Source organism: Nicotiana tabacum, chromosome 15 (genome assembly GCF_000715075.1).
Source record: "Nicotiana tabacum cultivar K326 chromosome 15, ASM71507v2, whole genome shotgun sequence".
NCBI classification, from domain to species: Eukaryota; Viridiplantae; Streptophyta; class Magnoliopsida; order Solanales; family Solanaceae; genus Nicotiana; species Nicotiana tabacum.
The window spans coordinates 93,724,509-93,735,799 of NC_134094.1; the positions used below are offsets into that span (position 1 = coordinate 93,724,509).

The following is an 11,291-nucleotide window of genomic DNA, read 5'->3' on the forward strand; positions in this document are numbered from 1 at the left end:
TAAGAAGTGACGTGCTCGTTGGGATCAGTCGTTCCGTTATATTTGGGAATTTCGGGCATACAGAATTATTTGGGGATTGATTTCGGGGCTGCGCTCGAGGGAAAAGGTTTTTGCACGAATGTTTTCGAATCCAACCCTTTTATCATTAGTGGAACTCTCGGGATCTGATCGACCCTAGATTTATAAGTTTCTACTTTTTTATCGTTGGCTTCGACTCGCTTTGTGAGTTCCTCGAGCAATTTAGTAATTTCGGGAGTAGTCCCCGATTATTTCTCATTTGACTTCACTATGGCTGGCTCCGTTCTGTGGGTGATTTCTCGAGGTGGATTGGGCTTCGGCCTGCTTTGTAGCTGGGTTTGGCTCTGCAACTGAGCTATTGCTGCATGTTGGGCTTGCAACATTTCGAAAATCACACGCAAACTAACGTCATTTTCCTCGACGTTATGGGTATCTTGAGTTGCAGACCGAGTGCCACCATGGATGCTATTCTCGGGTTCAGCATGTAGGTTCGCCTCAATGGCTATATACGAATTGATATCTATTGGCGCTCTGATTCGAGCGCCAACGACGTTTACAAGTGGTCTTTCAATACTGGGTGTCAATTTGTTGTTTTCGTCCTGAAGACCGGCCCCGTTATCGATTGGTGAAGCCATTTGATTGATGGTTAGTCGTAGCTAATCCGAAATTCAAGATATTTTCGGAAACAAGCACAAAACATATTGGCGTGTTTTTTTAGATTCGTATCAAATAACCACTGTTATCCTTAGCCCCACGGTGGACGCCAAAATGTTTACCCGAAAAACGGATAGAGTTGAATTTATACGTAGTTCTAAGGATATGTGATAAAGCTTAATACAAATCGTAAGAAAAAAGAAAATATTAAATATGGACTACAAAGAATGTAAAATAGACAAAGTTGTAAAGCAGACAATTTTTAGGACTAAGCAAGATGGATCAGTTTTTTAGGCTTAAAAGAGTAACTCTTGAATATAAGAGGATATAGTACTTGAATTACAATGTGAGCTCTATCCAAAACTGCCTTACAGAAATGATAACCCTCCACTTTTATAGTAGAGGGATCTTACTTCAAATATAATTAAAGATACTCAGTGGGAAGTCTATGATAAATCAGCTTTTTCATAATTCCTGCCAAGATTCTGTCCTCTAGTGGGATTGCAATGGTTTTTGTCTGTGAGCTTGATCTTGACTCGAGCTCTCGATCTTGGCTTAAGCTCGATTCTGACTCGGACTCTTGAATTGATTTGGAGTCAATGTTGGTCGGTCTCCGGATCATAAACTTGATAGCTTTACTTTGCATCATAGTTCGATTTGGATTCGAACTTGATAATGATTTCAAACTCGACATTGATCGGCCCTCGGGTTCGAAGCTTGTTTGTACCATCTTCGGAACCCATCTCGAAGTCTCACTTCGATCGCTTATCTTTCGAACTCGATCAGACGTACGAAGGCCGAAATCTATTTCGACCGTATACACTGTGATTTTTTGCGTTCCTTGTGCATGGCGACCTTTTCTTTCTCTAACCACTTTTCGTACTGATATTGTTTCTGCCTTTAGTTCCTTAACAGTATGTAAACCTAGCTTGTGTCCTAGTCTGTCTATGCTAGCGCTATCTGCATTCCGGTCATTATTACTGGACAGTGCAACCAACAGATCCATGGCGAGTTCCATGTCTTGAGTATCATTTCGCTTCTTAGCTCTTCTAAACTGCAGTTGAAAACAGTAAATGATTTGACGTCAGAAATCTATATTCAACCACAAGTTGTTGTACTGCAAAACATGTTCTTTTTTTAACATCTGAGCACATTATATATAGCAGCATTGCACTAAATTGTTTATTTCCTCGAAAATGTTAGACGCTACTTTTGGTTTCCTCTTTGCAAAAATGTAATTAAATAAAAGGGCATCCCGATGCACAAAGCTTTTCGTATTTACGTAGGGTCCGTGGAAGAGCCGACAACCTACCTGATGCAAGCATTAACTGCTGCTTCTACGGTTCAAATTCGTAAAGTCACACGGAGACAACTTTATCGTTGCTTCAAGGTTTCCCAACCTTTGCAAAAATGTATGTCAAACTAAAACCAAAGCTCAGCCATTTCGGTGACAGACATCAACTTGTAAAATTCTTACTATACCAAGAAAATATATGAGCGCAATAAAACTATTATGCTATAATCCACTCGGATATATGAATTTTTATTGAGCATGTCGCTCCATTTAAGCTCATATCAAGCCAATATTACATCCTCACTTTGTGCAATGTTAGACAGAATTTGCGTTCTGTTTTTTTGGGGCAAAACGTTATTGATTGAAAAGAATATGTAAAATATCTAATTAGAGAGGACAAGACTCTGGTCTCCATATACACTCTTTAACAACAATACCTCAGCTTTGCTCCCCTAAGCTCAAGTATCTATCAGCAGTGCAAAATTTATTCAAGAAATAAATTGAAGTATTTATCAGTTATATATTACCTGTTCTTTCTCTTCATCTGAAATTCCAAGTTCATCATAAGGCATGCCCTCCAGAGCCTGACTTAATCTTTCATACACTGAATAGAATCTTCCCATAACAGCCTCACTTTCTAAGGCCTGCATATTTGTTAATAAAACAAATAAATTGACTCAATGTGTATTATCACTCGCAAAATCGGAGTTGATTATAATATAATGATGACATAATTAATTGAAAAAAAGGGGTTAACTATTACCAGGTAAATTTTGCTGCCACAATAGCAAGTTTTTAACAATTTTTTGGCAGAAGAAAATGCCTTCTTCAATTTCATCAAACATTCGATACCCGATTCAGGGATCTGTCCATCAAAATCTCTAATCTCTTCTAAAAGGGGCAATAAAAGCTTTAGTCTTTGAACAAGGTTATGACACTCCTCTCTCTGTGACTTCCTATACTCTTCATAGGATCCTACAGTTTGAATCACACTAATAAGCTCGCGAACCAATTCTCTTTTGTCTTGAGGACTTGTTTGGCAGCTCGATCCAAATTCTTCCTCCACTGTAACCGCTTCTTCATGCTCGTTCTCCCAAGCCTTCGTCATTTAATAATGCCTCCAAATCCAGAATTTAAAGTTTATAAGTTTCTACAACATCTCAAGTTAATATTATGCAATAATAACTGGGTTTACGGACAAACATTTATAGATAAATAAGTTAATTTCTTAATACATTTACAGGGCATGTGAACCTATAAGCTACATGGTAGATCTGCCCCGAGTGGTCCAAAACTAATTAGTGTTGATCTGTTTGAAATAACGAAATCAAAGCCCTAACCCTAACCTTTCTATGAAGTTAAGGTTTTGGTTTCTCTTCTGCTCAATTAATGTTCTGTCTGAAGAAAAAAAGTTGCAGTGGGATTTTCGGTTCAAAGTTGGAGACTAAACGCTTTTTGCGGTTTGGAAGTGCTAAGGTTTTGAAAGTTCGTTACATTACATTTGGTAGTCCATAAGTCCCCTAAGCGCGCTTTTAGTCTTTGTTCTCCAAAGGAAAAAACTAATGGTATGTATTTAAATTATATATATGACGGTATAATACTTTTTATACCCTATTAATAAATGTAAATATATGATAGCTAATTAGTTACCATTTAATTAATGTTCATTAAAAAATATACTTTTAATTTAACTTTAAATGATCTGAATTTATAAATATTTTTATGTCGTCAATACATAGGAGATAAACTCAATAAATATAGAGTTGTGACGCTGCAATGTATGGAGAGCAAATTCTATCCCTAGAAAAATATGCATATGGCGAAGCAACCAACCCCCTTCAATAATGGGTTTAGCCCCGATTATTTATGTTAAAATAGTACGAGCTAGCTAGTTTTCACACTGATAATTGAAAAATAGCCAGCGTTTGAAAAGTCATTAAAAAATAGCCACTATTTTAGTGCGACCGAAAAGTTCCAGCATAATATACTGGAGATTGGAGTACATGTGTATGAACTTCTAGCATATTATGCTGGAACTCCAGCACACGGAAAGTTCCGGCATAATATACTGGAGATTGGAGCACTTGTGTATGAACTTCCAGCATATTATGTTGGAACTCCAACACACGGAAAGTTCCAGCATAATACACTGGAGATTGGAGCATTTGTGTTTGAACTTCCAGCATATTATGTTGGAACTCCAGCACATTATGAAATTCCAACATGTTATGCTGGAAGTTCACATGTAAAAATTTCGAACTCCAGCATATTATGCTGGAATATTTTTCGGATTTTGAACAGTGTATTTGTTCAAATTTATCTTTACATAAAAAATGACTAAATTTCGATTATTTTTAAAATTATGGCTATATTTTACTTACCACTTGTAAATATGGCTATTTTTGAATTTCAACAACTGTTTATACGAGCATTCACTGAACCCCTTGTAAAATAAGTGAGAAACTACTTTTGAATTTTCTTTTTTGGGCTACAATTTTGCGGACCGACTAACATTGCTCCCTTGGTCCCTTCGCACTATGCATTTTTTGAACCAAAAAAAAAGAGGCAATTATAGAATCGAATTGCTCTTCAAGAAATTGCCGATGAAAGCTAGATCATATATAGGGTGTACGTGGGTCGGCTTAGTTCGGAATTTTTAATTACCAAACAAAATTAATGGTGTCGGATTTTTTAATCTATAAACCAAATCAAACCAACAAACTCGGATTTTTCAATCTCGTTTTTTTTCGGATTTTCTTGATTTTCGGAATTTTTTTCCGGTAAAGTCTTCATAGCACAAAATATGTAATTTGTGCACCAAATATTTTTTTAGCCCTATTAAGATATAACTATATAATGTATTTTTCAAAAAAAATAATATAATAATATGAAATAAGTCATAGCATTATCCTAAAATATTTAATAACAAAGATAATAAAATTGAATAAAGCAAATATTGCTAATTAATAAGTATAATAAAAATTAACATAATCTAAATATACTATATATGTCATGCTAAACTAAGTATAGCTAATAAGTACTATTAATTACATAATTAAGCAATAAAGAAAAAGATAAACTAAGTTTAGCATTTTCATTATAAACCAATGTAAAACTAAAAATTAGATATCCAACACTATCATCATTCCTAGTGCTGAATTGAGTTTCTTTTGTTAGCATTAGTATTGATTTGAACTTTGTTAGAGTTATTACATTTATGGGCTATAAAAAAATTTACCATTCAAGAATGTTAAGTCCAAACTTGAAATAATACGTTAAAAGATAAAATTATAAAAAAGTTAAAAAAATATTTATAAATTACATTACAATAAATACTTATATGTATAAAATATTTTTAAAATTTTTATAAATGTACTATCGGGTTGGTTTTATTTCGGTTTGACTTTTTTAGTTAAAACCAAACCAAACTAATTATGATCGGATTTTTTTTCCGGTTTAACTCGGATTATCGGTTTGGTACGGTTTATCGGTTTTCTTTGTAAATTACTAATTTTATATATATATATATATATATATATATATATATATATATATATATATATATATATATATATATATATATATATATATATGAGATGTGCAATGTGCAACGCTCCCTGCCAAAGCATGATGGTTGCATATATGTAAGATGAATCTACTTTAAATCAAATAACATAATAGGGAAAATAATATCCATCAAAAGAATATTTGAAGAAGAAAAGAACCATTTCACGCCATATTTTAATGTCAGCTTTGTCATTTATTTCCCACGAATTAAAATGCTCTTATTTAAAATGAGGTTATCACCGCATCATAATATAATAAATAATGTGAGAGATTGTGAGGCGGGTGATCTTTCAGAAACAACCTCTTTATCTTTAAGATATGATAAGGTCTACGTACACAGTGACAAAAGTAGAGTGTTGGGACCGAGTTCGATCGAACCCAGTATAAATGATTAATTTAGAACCTAATAACCTTTAACAATTAGAATTTTGAACTCATAAGCTTGAAATCCTGATTTCACATGTGCACTGCCCTGGCCCACAAGTGGGATATGACAAATGAACAAAAGAGTGAATATGATCTCTGGTCTATGTCATATGCAGTTACGCAGAATTTCTTAATTGGGTTCGCAGGTCCCCAGTATTGTCGGCTTTTTATATAATTTTGTTTATTCCATTGAAGACCATATTCAAACTGTATTTATTCCAAAAAACAGATATAATATTTCACTGATAAAAGTAGTTCTTTACATAGTTTCTTTGCTGATATATTTGTTGGAACAAACTCCGACTATTGCCAAGGTACTTCTGAAAAATGTAAAATAAAGTAGTACTAGCATTTAAATAAACTAAAATTTTCTGAAAATAGAAAAGGAAGTCAGAAAAACAATTTTCTAACATGAGAAAGATGAAAGCTGTAACATGGTAAAATTGTTACTACATTTTTTGAATTGTTACGGGTCAAAGAGTAGCGGCTTTTATTAGCCTGCCATGACGACTTGTTAAGTTCTTTTTCTTTAAAAGTAGAGGATCTCATTGTTTCCTACTTTAAAAAGGAAGCATATATAGTACACATATATAATATAATTTAAATTTAGATTACTTTTCTAAACATAAACACAAACAAATAGATGACATTACTATGTAAATGCTAGCAAGTTAGTAATGTAATTAATAGCCCGTTTGGACATAAGAAAATTTTTACTTTTTTCGAATTTTTTTTTACTTTTTTCTGAAATCAGTGGTTGATCATAAATTTTCAAATTTTCACTTAAAGATGGATTTTGGAATTTTTAAAAAATTTGAAAAACTCCAAAAAACTGTTTTTCGAATTTTTTCACTCAGATCACTCACAAAACTTCAAAAATAACCCAAAATTATATTAATGTCCAAACACAACTCTAGTTTTCAAATATCATTTTCAATTGAAAAAATATTTTACTTTTTTCAAAATTTTACAATTCTTATGTCCAAACGCCCGCTAAATATTGAGCTTCTCTTTGATACACTGTTCATATCGTCGTATACTTTAGATAATTATCTAGTTATGATCACATTCATTGGCTAGGTTTCTAACTTCAGATCACGTTTTCATAATAACCAATGCCCTTTATAAAAAAAAAAGAGTAAGCACTCCCTAATCTTCAAAAGTTAAAAAGAAACTAAAATGAGAGAAAAGATAATTTTTTGCCTAAAGAAGAGTGAAATCACTGTAGTAATATGTCTACAAGCGTTGGCTGTTCGAGAGATCTCGAGAGAGAAATTTTTAAATGGAAAAAAAAAAAGAAGAAACCAAGCCAGCGCATCAAAAAATGCCTTTAATAAGAATTTTGAATGAGGAATCAAGGGTAACCGTTAAGTCCAAGCTGGGAAAATACACGACCTTTCATGCTATAATAAATCTACTAGCCGTTATTTTCAAAATATTAAAACAAAAATAGAAGGCCGCCCTTTGCAGACATAATTTCCCATCTGATTCTATATCTTCAAATGACTCAGAGAAGTAACCCCAAAAATAATCTGTAAAGAAAAAAAGAAAGAGAGAGACTTTTTTTCCAAGATTTATTTTTCACTCCATTGAATTATTTCATGGGGTTTTGTTAATAGTCTCTCTCTCTTTTCTTGGAACATTAGGGTTATTTTCACCAAAGATTGGATCTTTTTGAGAATCAGTGTAAAGGGTCTTTGATTTTGCAGGTTGGTGTTTTGGGTTTATGATCTGGATCTTTTCCTTAGCTTGATTCTTGATTGACCCTTTAAATTTTGACCTTTTAAAAAAAATAATATTTGGGGGTTTTAATGTGGTTTGTTCAATCTTCAATTAGGTTCAAGATGGTAGGATCAGACGAGAATTGCCAAGGTGTTATCATGGCTTCAAATGTTCAAGGTAAAATTTTTGAATTTTGATTAGTCGAAATCATATATAGCCGATTTCATCTGATTTGTCGATTGAGGTCTTAGTTGATTGATTGATTGCATAGTTAAAATCATGAGTAGTGAATGTACGTATCCTTTCTTGATTATTATCAATCCAAATTTATGGAATGGAAAATCTATGGTTTTGAATAGTTAGAATCATATATAGTCGATTTAATCTGGTTTTTGATTGAGGTCTAGTTGATTGATTGATTGTATAGTTAAAATCATTATTAGTTTAATGTGTGTATATATATATCCTAGCTTGATTATTTTATGAATCCAAATTTATGAAATGGGAAAACTATGGTTTTGTTATTAGGGGCTGGAGGAGGAAAAGTGACAATGGGGCATAATAGAAGGGCTCTAAGTACAATAAATGGGAATATAGTTGAAGCTCCAGCATACCCTTGCAAAGTACACAAGAGAAATGGCATCACTGAGTAAGAACTGATTAAACTCTTTAATATTTTGAGTTCCAAGATGTCTGTTTTCTCTCAATTTCATTAACCATTTTGACCTTTCCAATTCTTTCTAGCAAGAGCGCGAATGGTGTTAAGAATCCTCCCATTCCAATTCATCGACCGGTAACGAGGTCTGACATTATTAATTCTCTTGGTTGAGATAGTTCTTACTGTTAAGTACTTTATCATTTGGTCTGGTTTCTTTTTTAATAGTATGGGGGATTCTTGCTGCTTCAGGAAATTTGCTGCACAAATGGCTACCAAGCTGCAGCAACCAACGGTTGAGTTACAGTTTTCAACAAGTGTCATCTTAGGTTATATTATAGTGGAGATGTTAATGGTGTTATCTTTCACAGGTAACAAAGCAGCCAGTCCAAACAGCAACTGATAGAAATGAATCAGAAGACCGCATCATTATTGATGTAGAAGATTACAAGGCCACAAGTGACTATGATCCTGTGCCAATGTTTGTGCAACATACAGAAGCAATGATGGAGGAAATTGATAGGATGGTAATTAATTCGATCCGTATATTTTAGTCTTGGATGATCTCTGGTGTCGCAATTTATTCTATATTCTTATGTAGGACGCAGAGACGGAGATGGAAGATGTAGAGGAGACACTAATTGTGGACATAGACAGTGCTGATAAAAAGAACCCACTTGCAGTTGTGGAGTACATTGATGACATGCATGCTTACTACAAGAAGACCGAGGTCAGCAATTATTTACACGCCCCCTGCACCTTTCATAGGAGCTTAATGGATTTATTTAATTTGTATGGATATGGACTTTTTATCTAAGTTATAATATAGGTTCTCCATCTGATCTACCGTCATTCAGATTATTGATTCTCAGATTATTACAAAAAAATGGGATTAAGATTAGGCTTTAAATCAAAACCTGACTGAACCAGTTAACCATGTGAAATGAAATGACGATCATGAGATGTGGCTAAATTTTGCACTTGAGTGAACTATGCTAAGCCTTGAGTGGTCCTACTTAAGTTAACCTTCTACTTGAGAATGTTCTTTTTTTTTTCTTTTTTACCCTAATGTATTTTGTCAAGTATCTCCTTTTTAAAAAAAAAAGAACATTTGATAAAATTTGTATCTCCTTTAAGCATCACTGAATGAGATAAAAGTTGTATAATTTCTAGCTTTTTGTTTGATGGAGTCACCTTTATGAATTCGTATTTCGTTTCAGAGTTCTAGCTGTGCCCCTCCAAATTACATGGAACAACAATTTGATATTAATGAGAGGATGAGAGCTATTCTCATTGACTGGCTGATTGAGGTATAAAAACAATGATCCACAGTTTCTCTGAATTCCATGAAGTAACACAATGATTTCCGGCCTCACTAATGTCCAATCAAATATGTAGGTACATTACAAGTTTGATCTGATGGAAGAGACTTTGTATTTGACCGTAAATCTTATCGATAGATTCTTGGCAGTCCAACAAGTGATTAGGAAAAAACTCCAGCTTGTTGGGGTAACAGCTATGCTTCTAGCCTGCAAGTATGAAGAAGTTTCAGTTCCTGTCGTTGAGGATCTTATTTTGATCTCTGATAAGGCTTACACCAGAAAAGAAGTGCTTGAGATGGTACGTTACAGAACAAAATTAAATGCTTTACCTTAATTTATGTTTCTGCCGCTCCAATTCAAGTAAAACTTAATGATGTCTTGCTAATGTTTTTCTAGCGTGCCTTATGACTTTGATTGAATGCTTTCTGCAGGAGAAGTTGATGATCAATACCTTACAGTTCAACCTATCAGTGCCTACAGCATATGTGTTTATGATGCGATTTCTTAAAGCTGCTCAGTCTGATAAGAAGGTTAGTCAGAAATTTGATTAAATGAACTTATGCAGGACTAGAAAATTGCTTAAATAATGAAAAAAATTTCTGAATCATGACTTAATACTGACATTTCTTGGATCAGGTGGAGCTCCTGTCTTTCTTTATGACTGAACTATGCCTCGTTGAGTATGAAATGCTTAGGTTCCCACCTTCAATGCTAGCTGCTGCGGCAATATTTACTGCCCAATGTGCTCTAAGTGCGCCTAACGAGTTGAGTAAAACTTGTGAGAAGTATAGCCACTACACTCAAGATCAGCTTTTGTAAGTATCTACCATTCTTTGTTTGCAAAGATGAATTGTTTTTATTGAATAGACAGAGAGAGCCCTCTGAGTGTTGTGGTCCGTTTTCTTTTCTATATAACAGGGAGTGCTCAAGACTGATGGTTTCTTTCCATCAGAAGGCTGCAATTGGGAAGCTTACTGGTGTATACAGAAAGTATAGCATCTCTAAATATGGATTTGTTGCAAAATGCCCACCTGCTTCTTTTCTTTTAGAGGCATGCTTTTAGCACATGATGTTACTTGCAACTGCTGACGGAATGTTTTTGGAGTGGAGAGCAACTGAGCAACATAAGTTGCCTCTGGCAAGTCGGATTAGATTTTAGTTTCAGTGGATAATGAAATCTGTTTTTGTTGCTACTATACCAAGATCCCAAGTACTTTTACAAATTGTTGCTACTATTTTGTGAATCTAAAAGCTGTTTAGATCCTTATCTCTGATATATTTACCTCATCTTGTGTCTACACTTTTGGCAAATTCTTTTGTTTGCATATTAATCACTGATGTGAAACCATGGTTCAGAAGAAAACAGCCTTTGCTCTTTTAATTCAATCAAGTTTTCGTTCAATTCCCTCGTGCACGCTGTTTTCTTGACATCGGCTCGTAGCTCTAAAAGTTTGATATGGACATCCGGAAGGCACCGCGTAACAGTCAGTTACTTCATCACAGCTCCATCTGTTAGTCTGCATCAACAAACATTTACTTGTGCAAATTGTAATTTAATATGCAAAGAGATCTTGAATTTATTATAACAAAATGACTTCAAGTGGAAAACAATAGCTGATGAGCTTTCATAATT

At 34.0% G+C, this 11,291-nt stretch overlaps 2 protein-coding genes across 3 annotated transcripts; one reads left to right on the plus strand and one right to left on the minus strand.

Moving 5' to 3' along the window:
• Positions 1–1,008: 1,008 nt before the first annotated feature.
• On the minus strand, positions 1,009–3,329 carry LOC107822057 (U-box domain-containing protein 15-like). The gene is made up of 3 exons (XM_016648547.2): positions 2,730–3,329; positions 2,494–2,610; positions 1,009–1,726 (listed from the first exon to the last, which is right to left on the minus strand). The coding sequence occupies exons 1-3, from the start codon at positions 3,072–3,074 to the stop codon at positions 1,097–1,099; spliced, it is 1,092 nt and encodes a 363-aa protein (XP_016504033.2). The 5' UTR covers positions 3,075–3,329; the 3' UTR covers positions 1,009–1,096.
• Positions 3,330–7,407: 4,078 nt separating this feature from the next.
• On the plus strand, positions 7,408–11,021 carry LOC107822058 (G2/mitotic-specific cyclin-2-like). 2 transcript variants are annotated; one of them, XM_016648548.2, is made up of 12 exons: positions 7,408–7,668; positions 7,797–7,858; positions 8,210–8,330; positions 8,426–8,482; positions 8,565–8,631; positions 8,708–8,863; positions 8,938–9,066; positions 9,557–9,646; positions 9,735–9,956; positions 10,090–10,188; positions 10,295–10,473; positions 10,577–11,021. In XM_016648548.2, the coding sequence occupies exons 2-12, from the start codon at positions 7,804–7,806 to the stop codon at positions 10,719–10,721; spliced, it is 1,320 nt and encodes a 439-aa protein (XP_016504034.1). In that variant the 5' UTR covers positions 7,408–7,668; positions 7,797–7,803; the 3' UTR covers positions 10,722–11,021. The 2 variants fall into 2 exon arrangements, with proteins under 2 accessions (XP_016504034.1, XP_016504035.1); XM_016648549.2 differs by having other exon boundaries at positions 7,409–7,668; positions 8,589–8,631.
• The last annotated feature ends 270 nt before the right edge of the window (positions 11,022–11,291 follow it).